Raw genomic sequence first — 21,249 nt, 5'->3', positions numbered from 1 at the left:
AGATCTTCTGCACAGTAAAGGACACCATCAAAAAAAAAAAGGAAGAAAGAAAAGAAAAGGCAACCTACTGAATGAGAGAAGATATTTGCAAATCATACGTCAAATAAGGGGTTAATATCCAAAATGTATTTAAAAACTCACAGAGCTTAACAACAACAACAAAACCAACCTCATTTAAAAAAACAATAGGCAGAGAAGCTAAAATGCATTTTTCCAAAGAAGACATATGATGGCCTTTGAAAGGCCATATACACATAGATACAGAAAGGTACATTGAAAGATGTTCAATATCATTAATTATTTGGGCAATGCAAATCAAAACCATAATGAGATATCACCTTACACCTGTCAGAATCTATATCATTAAGAGAAAAAAACAAAATAAGCCAAGTGAGAGATAACAAGGATGTGATTTAGGATGATAAAGAGATGAAGGAAAAGTGTGTGAGTTTATCTGATCCAAGAACTGTTTTGCTTTTCATGTGTGAAATACTTGCATTTCAATTACAGCTCTCCTACATTTTTAGCTTTACTCCTCTGGTTCAATAATTTTGCATCTTTAAACTTTATTATTCTTATTCTGAAGACAGAAATGCATGACAGGCAAGGATTTTGTGAGCATTAAAAATAATACTTGTAGAATACATGGAACACATCCTAGCAAATATTAGCTTCCAGATAATAACATAAATTGTTTTCATGTCCTTCCTGCATTAATTGGAAAAGAAATATCTAGTGAATGAGGAGAAACTAAGTTTTCTGTAGGGTATCAGATGCAAACCTTCATCTTTATCTCTGCTATTAAACATTTTTCAAAGGATATATTGACTCTACAGTTTCTGTTTAAGAAAATTTCGATGTATACTAATATCTATGTCATAAGAAAGCACGGATTACAGAGTACATATACATCTATTTAGAAGATGTGGTATAAATTAGCATCTTTATTATGCATATTATTTGGATAGTGCATTTTTCTCATTTTTATAGCTTCTTTTCAGTTTTTTGTGTGTGTGAAATGTTCTGTTTCTTTTCTTTCATTTTGAGATACTTTCCTCTACATCAGAGGGCCCAGTTAGATTAGTTGCTTTAAAATTCCTGTCCAGCAATACTAACGTATGTGTTAGTTACTAACATAATCTAAGGGTTGGACTTGGTTGATTGTTAATTTTCTTGAGACTTGGCTACATTTTCCTGGCTCTTCATGTGTTGGTAATTTCGGACATTGTTATATTCTTCCAAAGGCTGTTGATATTTTTTGTTTGTGTTACAAGGCAATTAAGTTTGTTGACCTGAAATTGCAATGTCTATCTCTTAGGAAATAGTTCAAATCTCAGTTCAATTACTTTATCCTTAGCTGACTAGCTTAAATTGTTCAGAGGTCAAATTTTTGGAGAGTTTACATACAGAATTTAAGGCCCCCATTCTCTGGATCTCTCCTTTATGCGATTCTCCCCTGAATTTATTTTTCAGATTAGACCAATATTTATTGCAAAAATACAAGCAGGTTTTCTGATTCAACTGCTTTGACTCCTCTGATGCAAGGGTATATTTAGATAAAAAATTGAGAGTTTAAGATAATACAATTCCAATCATATGTGTATACATATACATTTCTAAAATTTATGTTTGTATGCTGGGTCTTCATTGCTGCATGGGTTTTCCTCCAATTGCAGTGAATGGAGGCTTCTCTCTACTTGTGTTTGTGGGCTTCTCATTACAGTGGCTTCTCTTGTTGCGTAGCACGGGCTCTGGGGCACACGGGCTTCAGTAGTTGCTGCACTTGGGCTCAGTAGTTGTGGCTCCTAAGCTCTAAATCACGAGCTCAGTAGTTACGGCACATGGACTTCATTGTTGTAAAGCATGTGGGACCCTCCGAGACAGAGGATCAAATCTGTGTCTCCTGCATTGGCAGTCAGATTCTTTTACCACTGAGCCACCAGGGAAGCCCCTACATATACATTTTGATCAGAACATTACACTGACGACCTACAGGCTTTTTTTAAATTGCAGGCAAAATGTTAATTTCCTCTTGTCTATCCACACTTTAATATATTTCGTAGACTTTAAGAAGTATCATAAAAAATATGAACACTTCACACACCTGCATGTCATCCTTGCACAGGGACCATACTTATCTTCTCTGTATTGTTCCAAATTTAGCATATCTGCTGCCAAAGCAAACACTCTCCCCTAAATTTTAATCTAAACTCTTTTTTCTCATTCTTCAGGTCAAAAGTACTGTGAGTTTTTTAAAAGAATTTTAACTTTTCCGAATAATGCTAACTGTGGCCTCACCTTAAAGCCATAAGAAAAAGAAACTAACCTTAGATGTCTCCTTTTAAGTGTTAACTCCTCTCCAGAATTTGACAGCTTTTTTTGTTCTCCCACGTTTTGGGGTGTTTTTTGTTTTCCCCTAAGACTTTACAGGATCAGCCCAGTGGGAACTTATTCAGCTACATTGGAGAACTAAATGTTTAAAAATCACCCTCAGCCTGCTGAGGGTACTTAAGAAGAATAATGCAAAAAATAAGATTTGATTCATGGAAATATAAACAAATCTTGGTTTTATTGAGGAAAAAAAAAAGAGAGAGACTTATGGAAAAGTTAGGATGCAGTGGGGCAAGAATAAGCTGTTAATGTAACAAGCCTGAATATGGGTTAACTGTACAGTTATCCACTGGTAAATCTCAAAACTGCTTCCATACAAAACTCTCTCTTGAGCACCAAACCTGCCTTACCTGTGGGTCTATCAGGTAGAAGTTTATTTTTAGACATCTCAAATTTGATTTGTGAAGAGATGGTTTCATTGTCTTCCCTAAGACTTCTCTTTTTCTCATCCCAAATAATAGTATTACTACATAAAATGAAGCAAACTATAAAACAAAATTAGAATACTCATATTCTGTTATTTCCAAATTTTATTGGTTCTCCTCTTAAACTTCTCCCAAGCATGTCTATAACTTTCTGTTCCCCTCTTTCCATCTCTGTTCATTTTTCTCTCTGAAATCAGCTTCCTAACTAATTTCTTTGCCATAAATTCATCTTCCTCATGACTACAGAACTAGCCCCCTAAAATTTAATTTCCTTAGGTCACATTTAAAAATGCAGATTGATCTCCCAGCAGTTGACATATTTCTATCCTTATATTTCACCCACAGATATTATTTTTGTTTTGCAAATGATCTGTGTTCTTACACTACTCTGGGCTTTCTGTGTTCTTCCACTACTCAGAGACAAAGTAATGTCTCTGCTTTTCAATATGCTATCTAGGTTGGTCATAACTTTCCTTCCAAGAGGTAAGCATCTTTTAATTTCATGGCTGCAATCACCATCTGCAGTGATTTTGGAGCCCTCCCCAAAAAAAGTCTGACACTGTTTCCACAGTTTCTGACTTTGTTTAAAATGTTTATTTCTTTTTCAGTTTCTAAGCTTCTTTTACTCCCTAAAGACTTCTTTCAAATGTTACCATATCTATAGGAACTTTGACCTTTGCAGACAGAATTAACCACTGTCCTGTGTACTCATAAATTTATAAATGTATAGCAATTGCGGTACTCCTTACATTATTATACTGGCATTATTTGTTTATTGGGCTAGGAAAACATTAATTCTTTGGAGGCATTTATTACGTCTTAGTTGTTTTTACTTCTCTTCTTACGCTGTGTCTTTTTCCAACTCCAAGGCTTAGTGGAGTTAATTGCCATACTGTAGTTGCTCAACAAATGTTTGCTGAGTAAATGAATTGAGGTTCAAATGTTGAACCTCAAATGTTTATGTTGTTGATTATGGCTGTACACGTGGCAATGTGGAAACTTGGAACTGCCTCTGACCTTAATTCTAGAGCTCTTGCCATAATAAACAAAGGACTGACCTGCCACTTCAGTTCAGTTCAGTCACTCAGTCGTGTCTGACTCTTTGCGACCCCATGAATTGCAGCACACCAGGCTTCCCTGTCCATCACCAACTCCCGGAGTTCACCCAAACTCATGTCCATCGAGTCGGTGATGCCATCCAGCCATCTCATCCTCTGTCGTCCCCTTCTCTTCCTGCGCCCAATCCCTCCCAGCATCATAGTCTTTTCCAATGAGTCAACTCTCCACATGAGGTGGCCAAAGTATTGGAGTTTCAGCTTTAGCATCAGTCCTTCCAAAGAACACCCAGGGCTGATCTCCTTTAGAATGGACTGGTTGGATCTCCTTGCAGTCCAAGGGACTCTCAAGATTCATGTTGATGTATGGCAAAACCAATACAATATTGTAAAGTAATAAGCCTCCAATTAAAATAAATTTATATTAAAAAATAAATAAATAAAAATAATAAATTAAAAAAAAAGAGTCTTCTCCAATACCACAGTTCAAAAGCATCAATTCTTCGGTGCTCTGCTTTCTTCACAGTCCAACTCTCACATCCATACATGACCACTGGAAAAACCATAGCCTTGACTAGATGGACCTTTGTTGGCAAAGTAATGTCTCTGCTTTTCAATATGCTATCTAGGTTGGTCATAACTTTCCTTCCAAGAGATAAGCATCTTTTAATTTCATGGCTGCAATCACCATCTGCAGTGATTTTGGAGCCCTCCCCCCAAAAAGTCTGACACTGTTTCCACTGTTTCTGCATCAATTTGCCTTGAAGTGATGGGACCAGATGCCATGATCTTAGTTTTCTGAATGTTGAGCTTTAAGCCAACTTTTTCACTCTCCTCTTTCACTTTCATCAAGAGGCTTTTTAGTTCCTCTTCATTTTCTGCCATGAGGGTGGTATCATCTGCATATCTGAGATTATTGATATTTCTCCCGGCGATCCTGATTCCAGCTTGTGCTTCTTCCAGCCCAGCATTTCTCATGATGTACTCTGCATATAAATTAAATAAGCAGGGTGACAATATACAGTCTTGATATACTCCTTTTCCTATTTGGAACCAGTCTGTTGTTCCATGTCCAGTTCTAACTGTTGCTTCCTGACCTGCATACAGGTTTCTCAAGAGGCAGGTCAGGTGGTCTGGTATTCCCATCTCTTGAAGAATTGTCCACAGTTTATTGTGATCCACACAGTCAAAGGCTTTGGCATAGTCAATAAAGCAGAAATAGATGTTTTTCTGGAACTCTCTTGCTTTTTCCATGATCCAGAGGATGTTGGCCATTTAATCTCTGGTTCTTCTGCCTTTTCTAAAATCAGCTTGAACATGTGGAAGTTCATGGTTCACATATTGCTGAAGCCTGGCTTGGAGAATTTTGAGCCTTACTTTACTAGCGTGTGAGATGAGTGCACTTGTGTGGTAGTTTGAACATTCTTTATTGCAGGTAAATATCGACTTTACCTTTTATCTCAGTACTAGTTGTGTCTTTCTGCCTGTGATATTTTAAAATGTATTTGATAATTGTGAATATTTGTATCTCTGTTCTGAAATCTCTCAATCTTAAATTCTCTATCTCATGGCATCAGTCTTTTAATATTTTTCATTGAAGAAATTAGTTTTTTTATTATTTAATTATTTATGTTATAAGAAAGTCACCATACCATTCTTTCTCTGAACTTCAGCCCCATATTAGGAACATGGCTAAAATGCTCACAGCTCAGGTTACAGTTAGAATAAAAGAAAGCACATTTAGAAATCTATCTACAGAAACTCAATCCACATCCTCCTAAAATCCCAGTTTATGAAGAATCCTATTGTAGCCCTTGTGTTTGCACCTGTTACTCTTTTCTTCTTTGTAAAACCAATTTAGAATTGTACCATGCGAATTTTGATTTTATTGAATCTCTTGTTTTGAGCTAATCTTCCTTTTAAGATTGAAAATATGGACATTGCAAAACCTTTTTCAGAACTTTTAGAAAGCTGCTCTTATTTAGGACAAGTTTTACTTCTGGTCACACTTGTATCTGCTTTAATGAGATAATGTCCTCTTACTTTCTAAAAGCCACTCCTCTTTGATTGTACCAAGTAGAGCTTTGATAATCAGGACTTAGATAAAAGTTTGACTCAGTATTTCTTTAATAATCAATAAATCATTTGTCAGTGTGCTCATTACTGATTCTGCAGCAACTCAAATAGTGCCTGACAAAAAATGTGTTTGGCTAAGTGATCAGAGTTCTATTTTTAACTGAATGAATTTACAGCCAAAAGCTGAGTGATGATAGCTCACAGTGATAATAAAATCAGACATTTATCAATGCTTATTACATGCCAAAAAATTTTATGTATATTACTTTAATTAATCTTCATAATAATTTTATTGTAATTATCTTCATCTAAAAGCTGAAAATCTAAAATATGAGAGGTTTCACTGCCTGTAAACTGTATACCATATTTATAACTGGGGAACAACAATTTATTCAACAACCAAAAACCATTTATGGAGTACATACTCATAATGTGTCAGGCATCTGAGTTTGATAAAAAGCCTGATAACATTTTTTTTCTATTTATTAGAGAAAGAAAGGTAGAACTTGACTTTCAGTTCAGTACAGCACACTGTAAATAATAAGGCTGAGGCCATGTCCTCCCCCTCCAATTTTAATAAAAATGTAAAAGATATTAAAAGTAACTTGTGGATGTGCTATAAAACAAGAAGAGATACATTGTGTAAATCAGAAACTATAAGAGTTTTTGAAAAACTAAGAAGGAAAAAGAATTAGGCTAAAGAAAGAAATCACAGTCTAATACAAGTGCAGGAGAAGAAAGCTGAAAAAACATGGACGTGGCTCCAAGGGTGCTTCAAAGGCAAAGCCAGTGACCATGGGATCAAGACAGGTCCCAGAGACAAGCAGCAGGCATCGGTATAGTGTGTTGCACTCATTCAGTCAGAGAAAACATGCCTCTTTCCTGCTTAACATTTCACCTGATTGTCAAATTACCCTCCCACCCCAGCAAGCTGCAGAGGCATCTATCCTGGGCAGGAAAGGTGAGTGTGGGTGGATGCCTGGGCATAGGAGCTGAACAGTGTCTCTAGTGGCTGGTGACACCCATGGAGAAGTGAAGGGCCCACATGCAGATAAACTACTGACTTGTTGTTTTAGTCACTACAACATGCCTGACTCTTTTGCGACCCTGTGGACTGTAGTCCGCCAGGCTTCTCTGTCCATTCAATGCTGGAACAGGTTGCCATTTCTTTCTCTGGGAGATCTTTTTGACCCAGAAATCAAACCTGTGTCTCCTGCATTTACAGACTGATTCTTTACCACTGAGCCACCCTGCTGCCAAAGACTGCTGCCTCTCCATCCCAGAAAGGCTTCACAAAGACTGAATATTCAAAGCAAGGAAAGGGAGCTTCCACATGTAAAGGAAAGCAGGGAGGCAAGAATCACCAGATATTTTATTTACTTCACCACTCTTGAAAAGAGGCAACAAACTCAATAATTAAAAAATTCACCCATGGCTGTACACACACACACACACACACACACACACAGGCACACACACACACATAAGTGTGTATATGTATATATACATATCTATAAGATTTATTTACTTATAGTTATATATATTTATAAAAAGAATAGAACTCTAAAATTAGTAAAGGGTAGGGGAGAGGAATGGAGGAGGAAATGCTCACCAGGAAGTTCTACATCTGTATCAAATTTCATATATCAGGGGATGACAAAAGTGAAGAGAAGTTACAGGGGAAAAAAAAAAATGAACCTATGTAGTAACATGCCTCTATCTGTCAGCCACAGTGACAGTTTGAACATATCCAGTAGGACATGTTACTTCTCTCAGCAGAAAGCTACCCACATTTTTTAAATGGGAAAATACATTTTTTATAATTTTAAAAACATATGATGTTAAATTTATTGTCTTAACCAATTTTTAAAGGAACAGCTCAGTGGTGCTAAGTATCTTCATGTTGTTTACACGAATCTCTAGACTCTTTCATCTTGCAACACTGAAATACTAAACACTAATATTCTCTGTTGTCTTCACCTGGTTTTGGGGACCCACATTTTTACTTTCTGCTTTTATGATTTTGGCTAATTTAATACTTCACACGAGTGGAATCATACAGTATTTGTCCTTTTATGACTGGCTTACTTTGCTTAGCATGTCTTTGAGGCTCAGCCATGTTGTAGCATGGGATAGGATTTCCTTCCTTGTAGCTGTGAAAAGAAGAGAAGTGAAAAGCAAATGAGAAAAGGAAAGATATACCCATATGAATGTGGAGTTCCAAAGAATAGCAAAGAGAGATAAGAAAGCCTTCCTCAGTGATTAATGCAAAGAAATAGAGGAAAATAATACAATGAGAAAGACTAGAGATCTCTCCAAGAAAATTAGAGATACCAAAGGAATATTTCATGCAGAGATGGGCTCAATAAAAGACAGAAATCGTAGGGACCTAACAGAAGCAGAAGATATTAAGAAGAGGTGGCAAGAATACACAGAAGTACTGTACAAAAAAGATCTTCATGACCCAGATAATCACAGTGGTGTGATCACTCACCTAGAGCCAGAATCCTGGAATGTGAAGTCAAGTGGGCCTTAGGAAGCATCACTACAAACGAAGCTAGTGGAGGTGATGAAATTCCAGTTGAGCTATTTCAAATCCTAAAAGATGATGCTGTGAAAATGTTGCACTCAATATGCCAGCAAATTTGGAAAACCTCAGTGGTGGCCACAGGACTGGAAAAGGTCAGTTTTCATTCCAATCCTAAAGAAAGGCAATGCCAAAGAATGCTCAAACTACCACACAAATGCACTCATCCCACATGCTAGCAAAGTAATGCTCAAAATTCTCCAAGCCAGTCTTCAGCAATACGTGAACCGTGAACTTCCAAATGTTCAAGCTGGTTTTAGAAAAGGCAGAGGAACCAGGGATCAAATTGCCAACATCTGCTGAATCATGGAAAAAGCAAGAGAGTTTCAGAAAAATATCTATTTCTGCTTTATTGACTATGCCAAAGCCTTTGACTGTGTGGATCACAATAAACTGTGGAAAACTCTGAAAGAGATGGGAATACCAGACCACCTGATCTGCCTCTTGAGAAACCTATATGCAGGTCAGGAAGCAACAGTTAGAACTGGGCATGGAACAACAGACTGGTTCCAAATAGGAAAAGGAGTACATCAAGGCTGTATATTGTCACCCTGCTTATTTAACTTATATGCAGAGTACATCATGAGAAACGTTGGGCTGGGGGAAGCACAAGCTGGAATCAAGAGTGCTGGGAGAAATATCAGTAACCTCAGATATGCAGATGATACCACCCTTAATGGCAGAAAGTGAAGAAAAACTAAAGAACCTCTTGATGAAAGTGAAAGAAGAGAGTGAAAAAGTTGGCTTCGAGTTCAACATTCAGAAAACTAAGATCATGGCATCTGGTCCCATCACTTCAAGGCAAATAGATGTGGAAACAGTGGAAACAGTATCAGACTTTACTTTTGGGGCTCCAAAATCACTGCAGATGGTGATTGCAGCCATGAAATTAAAAGATGCTTACTCCTTGGAGGAAAGTTATGACCAACCTAGATAGCATATTCAAAAGCAGAGACATTACTTTGCCAACAAATGTCCATCTCGTCAAGACTATGGTTTTTCCAGTAGTCATGTATGGATATGATAGTTGGACTATAAAGAAAGCTGAGCAATGAAGAATTGATGTTTTTGAACTATGGTGTTGGAGAAGACTCTTGAGAGTCCCTTGAACTGCAAAGAGATCCAACCAGTCCATCATAAAGGAGATCAGTCCTGGGTGTTCATTGGAAGAACTGATGCTGAAGCTGAAACTCCAATACTTTGGCCACCTAATGTGAAGAGCTGACTCATTGGAAAAGACCCTAATGTTGGGAAAGATTGAGGGCAGGAGGAGAAGGGGATGACAGAGGATGAGATGGTTGGATGGCGTTACTGACTCGATGGACATGAGTCTGAGTTAACTCTGGGAGTTAGTGATGGACAGGGAGGCCTGGTGTGCTGCAGTCCATGGGGTCACAAAGAGTTGTTGGACATGACTGAGCAACTGAACTGAACTGAGCTGAAGGCTGCATAATATTCCATTACATGTATATGCCACATTTTCCTCATTCCTTTATCTGTTGATGCATATTTGCATTCTTTCTAATTCCTGGATATTTTGAATAATGCTGTGATAAACATGGATGCACAAATACCTCTTCAAGATTCTTCTTTTAAATCTTTTGGCTGTATACCCAGAAGTGAGATTGCTGTATCATATGATCATTCTATGATTCAACATGAAAGCTTTCCCTGCAGAAAGAAAAGCAAAAACAAAGAACCTGAGACAATATAATAAACATGGAAGGCTTGAGGTACAGACACCAAGAACACCAAAAAGGCTAGGGTTTCTGTAGAGCAATGGCTGAAGTTACAGAAGATGAGATCTGAAAGTAAAAGAGAGCAGGGGAGAGGAGAGATTATTTCAAACCTTGGAGGACGTTGCGAAGATGAGATATTACTATGAGCAAGATGGAAAAACAGAGAATGCTGGCCTGATCAACTTTTCATTTTGAAATAATCTTCCTACCTAATGTGTTGAGAAGAAATAGTAGGCAAACAAGAGCAGAAGCAGAAAGGTCTACACGGATAAAGATGAGGTACCTATATACACTGGAATATTACTCAACCATAAAAATGAGTGAAATTGGGTCATGTAGTGATGTGGATGAACCTAGAGCCTGTTACACTAAGTGAAGTAAGTCAGAAAAACAAATATTGTATATTAATGCATATACATGGAATCTAGAAAAATGGTACTGATGAAGCTATATGCAGGGCAGGAATGGAAACGTAGGCATAGAGATCGGACTTGCGGACACAGCAGGGGAGGAAGAGGGTGAGATGAATTAAGAGAGTAGCACTGACATATATACACTACCATGTGTAAAACAAATAGCTAGTGGGAAGCTGCTGTATATAGCACAGGGAGCTCAGCACTGTGCTCTGTGATGACCTAAAAGCGTGCAATGGAAGAGGGAAGGGATACTCAAGAAGGAGGTTTTATATATATTTTATATATATATATATAAAGTATATATATATATAGCTGATTAACATCATTGTATAGCAGAAACCAATGCAACTTTATAAAGAAATTATAGTCTAGTGGCTCTGACTATAAGGAATCTGTCTGCAACACAGGGGACCCAGGTTCAATTTCTGGGTCACGAAGATCCACTGGAGAAGGTAATAGACAGAAGAACCTGGTGTGCTACAGTCCATGGAGTCACAAAGAGTTAGACACAATTGAGCAACTAACATACTCCAATTAAAAAATAAATGAAATGGGAAAAAAAAGAAGCAGAAAGGTCTTCTAGGAGGCTAATGCAGCGCTCCATTCTAGACATGATGTTGCCCACCACTTTGCAGAGTAGGAGGCAATGAGAAGGAGCTGTCTTATCAGCTTGGGCTGCTATAAGAGAATACCATAGACTAGATGTTTTAAAAAGCAGAAATTTTATTTCTCACAGTTCTAGAGGCTAGACATCTGTGAGGAGTGTACCAGCATGGTTGGGTTCTGTCGGAAACCATCTTCCGTGTTTTCAGATGACTATCTTCTTGCTGTGTCCTCACATGGCAGAGAGAGAGACATATCCTATCGCAAGGACTCCACTCTCATGGCCCAATTATAGGTATACCACTTTTCAAAACTTCACTTTACATCATTTATGTTTATGAAAGACCTTCATTAGTACCTGTTTTTGCTAACTGAAAGAAATTCAAAAAGTACTTTTGCTTTCACAAGAAATGGTGAAAAGCAAAAATAGCATTTAGCCTTGGTCACCTTGAATAATGGCAGCAGCATCTCTAATATCCTTCCCTGAAAACTACACTTTGCATTTCACCGTGAAGCTGCCATGTGTTTGAACTGTGTTTGCAAGCATCTGTGCTTTATCTAGATTTGTTTTGTGCATTTGTTAGCAAGATGTATCCTAAGGAAATAGATTCTTTCCATTTTGGCTTATTAAAATTTCAGAGGAATGCTCTGCTTTTGACTAGTGGGGAAAACTTGTATCACCCCAACACCCCATCTTGAAATATCATCACTCTGGGGATTAGAGTCTCAACATATGGATTTTGTAGAGATACTAACATGCAGTTCATAACAGGATGATATTTTGATACTAGATGTAAGAGGAATTTGCTAATGGATGTAAATGAGGACCGTAAGAAAGATGAATCCATAATTTTTTTTAAATCAAATTGAGAATAAAACATCGATAACCAGTGGGGTTAAAAGTCTTTTTTTCTAAAAACAGTGACTATATTGCTTTGTTGTCTTCATGTTAATTTGGTTTGCTCCAATATTAGTGAGGTTTTATAAATGAAAAATATTTTCAGCTGGCTTCCTAGAAATGACTTTTGAAAATGTCTAGTTACTCCCCTGACTGTTGACCTTTGCTATTTACTTGGGGCTAAAGAACAGTTTGTAATCATGGCCATCTCATACCATTATCTAGCTTCTTAGGCCTTACAAATAGCTGTGAAAAGAAGAGAAGCAAAAAGCAAAGGAGAAAAGGAAAGATATACCCATTTGAATGCAGAGTTCCAAAGAATAGCAAGGAGAGATAAGAAAGCCTTTTTCAGCGATCAATGCAAAGAAATAGAGGAAAACAACAGAATGGGAAAGACTAGAGATCTCTGCAAGAAAATTAGAGATACCAAGGGAACATTTCCTGAAAACATGGGCTCAATAAAAGACGGAAATCGTAGGGACCTAACAGAAGCAGAAGATATTAAGAAGAGTGGCAAGAATACACAGAAGTACTGTACAAAAAAGATCTTCATGACCCAGATAATCATAATGGTATGATCTCTCACACTCACCTAGAGCCAGACATCCTGGAATGTGAAGTCAAGTGGGCCTTAAGAAGCATTACTACGAACAAAGTTAGTAGAGGTGATGAAATTTCAGTTGAGCTATTTCAAATCCTAAAAAATGATGCTGTGAAAATGCTACAGTCAATATGCCAGCAAATTTGGAAAACTCAGCAGTGGCCACAGAACTGGAAAAGGTCAGTTTTCATTCCAGTCCCAAAGAAAGGCAATGCCAAAGAATGCTCAAACTACCACACAAATGCACTCATCTCACAAGCTAGCAAAGTAATGCTCAAAATTCTCCAAGCCAGGCTTCAGCAATACTTGAACTGTGAACTTCCAGATGTTCAAGCTGGTTTTAGAAAAGGCAGAGGAACCAGAGATCAAATTGCCAACACCCACTGGATCATCTAAAAAGCAAGAGAGTTTCAGAAAAACATCTATTTCTGCTTTATTGACTATGCCAAAGCCTTTGACTGTGAGGATCACAATAAACTGTGGAAAATTCTGAAAGAGATGGGAATACCAGACCACCTGACCTGCCTCTTGAGAAACCTGTATGCAGGTCAGGAAGCAACAGTTAGAACTAGACATGGAACAACAGACTGGTTCCAAATAGGAAAAGGAATACAAGGCTGTATATTGTCACCCTGCTTATTTAACTTCTATGCAGAGTACATCATGAGAAATGCTGGGCTGGAAGAAGCACAAGCTGGAATCAGGATTGCCAGGAGAAATATCAATAACCTCAGATATGCAGATGACACCACCATTATGGCAGAAAGTGAGTAAAAACTAAAGAACCTCTTGATGAAAATGGAAGAGGAGAGTGAAAAAGTTGGCTTAAAGTTGAACATTCAGAAAACTAAGATCATGGCATCCAGTCCCATCACTTCAAGGCAAATAGATGGAGAAATAGTGGCTGACTTTATTTTTGGGGGCTCCAAAATCACTGCAGATGGTGACTGCAGCCATGAAATTAAAAGATTCTTACTCCTTGGAAGGAAAGTTATGACCAACCTAGACAGCATGTTTAAAAGCAGAGACATTACTTTGTCAACAAAGGTCCGTCTACTCAAGGCTATGGTTTTTCCAGTAGTCATGTGTGGATGTGAGAGTTGGACTATAAAGAAAGCTGAGCACCAAAGAACTGATGCTTTTGAACTGTGGTGTTGGAGAAGACTCTTGAGAGTCCTTTGGACTGCAAGGTGATCCAAACAATCTATCCTAAAGGAAATCAGTCCTGAATATTCATTGGAAGGACTAATGTTTAATATGAAACTCTAATACTTTGGCCACCTGATACGAAGAGCTGACTCACTTGAAAAGATCCTGATACTGGGAAAGATTGAGGGCAGGAGGAGAAGGGGATGACAGAGGATGAGATGGTTGGATGGCTTCACCGACTCAATGGACATGGGTTTGGGTAGACTCTGGTGATGGACAGGGGGGCCTGGCATGCTGCAGTTCATGGGTCGCAAAGAGTCGGACACGACTGAGCAACTGAACTGAACTGAGAAATCAACTAATGACATTAACTTAAAGAAAAATTCAACTTTGTCCTAGTCTAATAATCTGATGCTGTAATCAAGTTAGAAAATGATGCTTTATGGATATAGTTATGTTAATGTTAAAAGGACTAAGAAGTACCAATTGAAGTAGGAGAAAGTGAGTATTCTTTTAATACACACATGCACACACATTCAATACTAAGTAAAGAAGAAAGCTTTTCAAATTCTTTGTGTGTGTGTGTATATATATATATATAAGCACTATGGGATCTTATGATTAATCATTTTTCCCTTTCCTGTTTTTCCTTAGATGTTTTTGGCAGCCCTGTCACTCAGCTTTATTTCTAAGGCACTGGGTGCAGTCATTATGAAAAGTTCCATCACTCAAATAGAAAGGAGATTTGACATATCATCTTCTACTGTTGGCTTAATTGACGGAAGCTTTGAAATTGGTAAGTTTTACATGCATTTTTATTATTTAGTAATCAGAGTTGCAGAGGTGAAAACTGTTCGTATATGCTCTCCACCACTGATCCTTAACCAGAGGTAAGGATCCCCACACCCCTGCTGTGGCAATTTGGTAGTATCTGGAGACAATTTGGTTGTCATCACCGAGGATTAGGGAATGGTACTGGCATCTAGTGGCGGAGGCCAGAGATGCCTCAAAACATCCCACAATGCCCAAGGCAGCTCCAAAACAAAGAATTACCTAGCCCAAAATGTCAAAAGTATAGAGGTTAAACAGCTCTGATTTATACAAGCTCGCTGTCTGTGAACTAATATTTTGCAGGGTTTTAACATTCCTTTTCTCAAGATGCAGTAGTGCAAAAAAAGGTTGGAGAAAAGACTATGATTCTGATATTTTAGGGAGGGAGGAACAGTTTTGAAGCAATGTTTGTTAGGTTCTACTGTTTGAAAAAAGCAAAAGTGTTAGTTGTGTCTGACTCTTTGTGACTCCATGGACTGTAGCCCACTAGGCGCCTCTGTCCCTGGAATTCTCCAAGATTACTGGAGTGGGTAGTCATTGCCTTCTCTAGGGGGATCTTTGCAACCCAGGGATCAAACCCAGGTGTCTTGCATTGCAGGCAGATTCTTCACTATCTGAGCCATCATACCCCAATTCCAGGTTCACAAATACACGTTGCCCTGCACTTTCAAAGTTTAAATGCGTTCCTAGGACACAACGTACTATCTGTGAATGTTGACATCTTTGGCTGTTTTTCCTACAGCCTTAGGAAATAGCTGTAGGACAAAAATACTTGAGGAAAGATATTTACTCAATGCATTTTTCATTCACCTTTCAGTTCAGTTCAGTTCAGTCCCTTAGTTGTGTCCGACTCTTTGCGACCCCATGAATCACAGCACACCAGGCCTCCCTGTCCATCGCCAACTCCTGGAGTTCACTCAGACTCACGTCCATCGAGTCAGTGATGCCATCCAGCCATCTCATCCTCTGTCATCCCCTTCTCCTCCTGCCCCCTATCCCTCCCAGCATCAGAGTCTTTTCCAATGAGTCAACTCTTCACATGAGGTGGCCAAAGTACTGGAGTTTCAGCTTTAGCATCATTCCTTCCAAAGAACACCCAGGGCTGATCTCCTTCAGAATGGACTGGTTGGATCTCCTTGCAGTCCAAGGGACTCTCAAGAGTCTTCTCCAACACCACAGTTCAAAAGCATCAATTCTTCAGCGCTCAGCCTTCTTCACAGTCCAACTCTCACATCCATACATGACCACAGGAAGAACCATAGCCTTGACTAGACGAACCTTTGTTGGCAAAGTAATGTCTCTGCTTTTCAATATGCTATCTAGGTTGGTCATAACTTTCCTTCCAAGGAGTAAGCATCTTTTAATTTCATGGCTGCAGTCACCATCTGCAGTGATTTTGGAACCCCAAAAAATAAAGTCTGACACTGTTTCCACTGTTTCCCCATCTATTTCCCATGAAGTGATGGGACCGGATGCCGTGCTCTTCGTTTTCTGAATGTTGAGCTTTAAGCCAACTTTTTCACTCTCCACTTTCACTTTCATCAATGGTGTAATTGGCCATAAACATTAATTTCCCTGATTTAGCTTGACATCTATCCCAATAAACAGGAGTATATTTAAAGTCCTTAGAAGTAAAGCCCTTACATTCCTATTTTTGTCCTTTTCCTAGAGTTTTGATAGTATTGACATGGTTCTCATAAAAGGACAGGGCAGTAAACAGTCCAAGCAATGTGCGGAAGTTCTTTTTTGGAGGCAGGAGGAAAAGCCACGTTTGTCGATTAACATTAATACATAATTTTACTGGGCCCGTGCATAAGGAAGGATTTCATAGCCTAGAGAAATGTTAATTAGTCTTCCTTCTTCCTCAGGATGAGAGGGCCCCTCCAAGCTCCAAGGAGGAGGCATATGTACTGAGTCATTAGTGGATATGATCGATCCTATATCTGCCCATTTTACAACCTGTAATAAAGGGGGGTTAGGTATATAAGCCCAATAAGTGTGATTAATCAAGTCAGCCTGAGCAGGGGAAGCAAAAGCAAGCAAAGCAAGCATAGCAACAAAAATATTTTCAGGATTCCAAGGCATTCCCTGCTGAGAAACCAGATTTTCAGCTTGATTAGAAAGGGTTTTTATCTGTCCCCAAGTAGGGAGATCATAAGGTTGATGACGTTGAGTGCAGCGTTTCTTGGAAAATTTTTAAAGCCACCATGGCTTGTACTGAAATCTCCTCCTCCTGGGGATTTTGCCATTTCTTCTCTATCTTGAACGCCGGTGGCTCCCCTGTGCAGATCTTCCGAAGAGGGAGCCAACTGATTTCGTTGGATCCATCTGGAGAAATACAAGCATACCCTTTCCCCTGTGATATTAATTTTCCAGATTTTCATTGCTTAGTCAACCTGTCTTGATACCAAATGAGCAGAGGAAGGGAGGTATCCTTCAATGCCTCGAAATGTTTTTCTGCTTTTGTCAAAATATCTCCTTGCAGTAAGTTTAAAATTTAAAAACAAATAAAGCTGTACTAACAATAGTTATAGGATTAAACAATATATTGCATTGGAATCTAGTAAAGTCTGCTCTGGATAAGGAAGATAGAAGTGTTCCTGTGTATTCCCCCTTTTTAAATTTTTTTATCTGTAGTTTCAGTGTATGATGTGCTCATTCAATTATGTCCTGTGTTTGTGAATTATAAGGAAATGTCTGTAATATGTTGAATAGAGAATGAATGTAAACATTGTTTGAATTGTCTAAAAATATAGGCAGGGCCATTGTCTGTTTTTATAGAACTAGGTGTTCTCATTACTGTAAAGCAAGCTAACAGGTGAGTTATAACATGTCGTGTAGTTTCACCTCGGAGAGGTGTGGCCCATGTAAAAGAAGAATTTGTATCGAGTGAGACATATAAGAAGGAAGAGGGAGAAAGTTCAGGGCAATGAGTTACATCCATTTGTCATAGTTTATTGGGTTGTAATCCTCAAGGACTGATATCTTGTGTAATGGGTCAAAGATGTAGGGGCCTACAAGTAGAGCAATTATTAATGATTTTTTTAGCATATCGGTATGGAATTGTCCAAATTTTATGTAATGAGCCAGCATTATTGTGTAATAGAGCATGTTGCTCTTCAGAAGTAGCAAAAGACACAAGCTTAGCTTATTTATTGTCATGAGCCATAGGGCCAGGAAGACAAGAATGTGTTCAAATATGGGTAATATAAATGGGGGAAGTATGGTTTTTAACAATAGATTGGAGATTAAGAAAAAGTTGTTGGATAATTGATTAGAATTTATGGTAGAAGTTTTTATATTTTTTAATACAAAAACTGAATATAAGGAGTCAGAAACTATATTAATAGGATAAGAATGTAGGTGACTAACATGAATGAGAACATATAATTCATTTTGTTGAGCAGAGTGAAATTTAGTATAAAAGACTTTATATTTTTGAGAGACCAGAATGAGGCTTTGGTGTTTTTAGTCCCATTTATATAGAAAACATCAGTTTGAGATATAGGTTGTGATGTGATAATGTGAGAGATAATAAATTCAGTATTTCTGAAGAAATTTTAAAGTTTGTTAGACGGATAATGAAATGAAAATTTTCCAAAATATTTCAGAAAGGCTATTTGTAAATTGGTAGAAGTTTGTAATGTGTTCTCTGTTTGAGATTTATTAATAGGTACTACAATTTTATGAGGATCTGAGCCAATTAGAGTCCTAGCTCTATTTTTTTCACTGATAATGATTAGAGTGTTCAAATCAAGATAGGGTGTAAGTGACCTTGTCCCCCTAAAAAGGGTATAAATCCATTCTATTGGGTATTTTTATTGGGTAAGAAGTCCTGTGGGAGAATGGAGAGAGGGGAGTATAAATAACTCTAGAGGTAAATCAAGTCTAATATGAGTTAAGAAATTGCTTTTGCAATTTATTTTATATAAATAGAGTTCTTCTTGTATCTCTTGTGAAAGTGAATGAGGGCTATTTAAATTGGGATCTCTTTTTAAAGTGTTAAATAAATTAGTCGGTTGATAATTTGCAATGTCTAAAGAGGGTCTAATTCAATTTATATCACCTAAAAGTTTTTGAAAATCATTCAAGATTGATAATTTATTAACATGAATCTGTGTTAGTTGGGGAGTAATACATTATCTCGGAGCAGGCAATGGCACCCCACTCCAGTACTCTTGCCTGGAAAATCCCATGGATGGAGGAGCCTGGTAGGCTGTAGTCCATGGGGTCGCTAAGAGTCGGACACGACTGAGCGACTTCACTTTGACTTTTCACTTTCATGCATTGGAGAAGGAAATGGCAACCCACTCCAGTGTTCTTGCCTGGAGAATCCCAGGGACGGGGGAGCCTGGTGGGCTGCCGTCTATGGGGTCACACAGAGTCGGACATGACTGAAATGACTTAGCAGTAGCAATACATTATCTATTAACAACAAATCTTAAGTAATAGTAAGGTGCAGATGTTTGAATCTTTTTAGGGGCAATGATTAATTCAGAAGCTTTTAAGCATTGTTGAGTTATGTCAAACATCTGTTGAGTTTCTAAAACAGATGGAGCTGAAAACAATATATCATCTATATAATGAATAACAAGAAAGTTAGGAAATTGTTTTCTCATAGGTTTAAGGGCTTTGGTTACATAATATTGACACATGGTGGGAGAATTCCAAGGGGAACAAGATTTCTCAATATGTTTTTACTTCAATTGTGTATTTATAAGTTTCTTAGTAGCCTCTAATTTCTCTTTTGTAAGGGGCCATTGCTCTGTCTAAATAGGCTCGTCATTTTTCTAAGTTATTTTAATAATTGTATTGTTTGTTAAATTAGCAGTGGCCCCTAGGGAAAATGTGAAATATATATTTGAGTTTGTCATTGTATAAGTAAATCTTTTTCTATTAAATTAAGGGGTGCATCTATCACATAAGGTTGTAATGTTTAGGCTGGCCTTCTGGTCCCTCACATGGATATATTTGGACACTTTGATAAACCTCTTGTATTTTGGTTTGAGAAACTCCTGCAATTTGGAAAGAAATTCTCTATATAGGCCAAGATTTGGGCCATAAATATTTGGAAATACTGGTAATATCAGACCCAGTATCAAGAAGACCAGAAAATCTTTTGTCATTAATTTTGATATTTATATTTGGTCATGCGTATTTAGATACTATTGATGTCCATAAGGATTGCTTTTGATCTGTATTACCAAATCCATCTGTCCATATATCATTAGAGGAGTTAATAGAAATGTAAGGTAAAAGAAGTAATTGGGCAATTTTGTCCCCCTTTTTGAATTGTCACAGTATCTGAGATGACATCATAATTTGAATTTTTTCCTTATAATCTGAATCAATTATTTCAGGGTGAACAGTAATTTCTTTAGAAGTCAGACTAGATTGGCCCCATATAAGGCTGAAGGTTTGTGGGGGTAGGGGTCCATAAAGTCCGGTGGGTATCCTGAAGGGACTGCTTGAGGAAAAAGAAGAAAATCGTTTAGGGCTGGTATATTGATGGTAGCACTGTCAGATGTTGGGGATTTGAGGGAAAAGATGGAGTTTATCCCTGGTTTTTGTTGATGGGGACCCAGGGAGTCCCCATCTTTGAGTTTTTTGAAATAGGGTTTTTCTCAATATCGTATTTAGATCAACATTTTTTAGCCCAATGTACCTCCTTACGACAATGAGGGCAGACTCCTGGAGGTTTTTTAATAGTTTTAATTTTGTGTGTGTGTATGTTTTAGGGCAATCCTTTTTTTAATGGTTCTTATCCCCACAAGCAAAACATCTTTCATTTTTCTTTTTAAAGGTAGCAGTCATTGTTTAAGCTAACATTTGCATTTTTTGAGTTTTTGATCCTAAGTTGGAATAAGCCTTTAAATAATCAATAACATTTCTGGTCTCATGAATTGGAGTGATGGCTCTCTGACATTTCTGATTCACATTTTCATATGTAAGCAGCTTTTCTATTTGCACTTTGGCTTCCTCTTCGACAACACTATGGGAGATAGCAACTCTCAGTCCAGCTAAAAAATCAGCATAGGCTTCATTAGGCCCTTGTAATATCTTTGTGTAGCTATCTTTAGGTTCTCTTTGAGGAGTAATTTGATCTCAAGCTTTAAGGGCAACTTCTTTCAATTGTTCATGTAACAAAGGAGGGCATAGTATCTGAGCTTCCACCGAATCAAATTGTCCCATACTGGTTAACATTTTTAAAGTAATTTGGTTTGAGGGAGTGCCAGCTCGAGCATTAGAATTGGCACCATCTCAGACAACATCATGAAACCACATTATCTATTGAAGATATTTTTTTGGTTTAAGAAAAGCTTTTATCAAAATTTGTCAATAATAGAAGATGTCATAGCATTTAGAAGGTTTTTAGTAAAAAGCGAATGAGGACCGTATATAGTTACAGCCTTTTTCATTTGTTGCATGTGAGAAAAATCAATGTCTTCGTATTGAGGTATTAGTTGTCTTTGAGCAT

At 37.8% G+C, this 21,249-nt stretch overlaps 1 protein-coding gene and 1 non-coding gene across 2 annotated transcripts in view; one reads left to right on the top strand and one right to left on the bottom strand.

The window, feature by feature from the left end:
* The window catches only part of LOC109559603 (solute carrier organic anion transporter family member 1B3), a 72,250-nt gene that overhangs the window by 16,765 nt on the left and 34,236 nt on the right, over positions 1-21,249 (top strand). Inside the window, exon 3 of the mRNA XM_070789982.1 lies at positions 14,595-14,736. Coding sequence (XP_070646083.1) covers positions 14,595-14,736 — 142 coding nt within the window. The remainder of the gene's footprint in view (positions 1-14,594; positions 14,737-21,249) is intronic.
* LOC139183401 (U6 spliceosomal RNA) lies at positions 2,081-2,183 on the bottom strand. Its single transcript, XR_011566989.1, has one exon. It is a non-coding gene; the product is annotated as a U6 spliceosomal RNA (small nuclear RNA).

This window comes from Bos indicus, chromosome 5, assembly GCF_029378745.1.
Source record: "Bos indicus isolate NIAB-ARS_2022 breed Sahiwal x Tharparkar chromosome 5, NIAB-ARS_B.indTharparkar_mat_pri_1.0, whole genome shotgun sequence".
Taxonomy (NCBI): Eukaryota; Metazoa; Chordata; class Mammalia; order Artiodactyla; family Bovidae; genus Bos; species Bos indicus.
The sequence above is the reverse complement of the archived record's forward strand: the minus strand, read 5'-3'. Positions and strand labels throughout refer to the sequence as shown.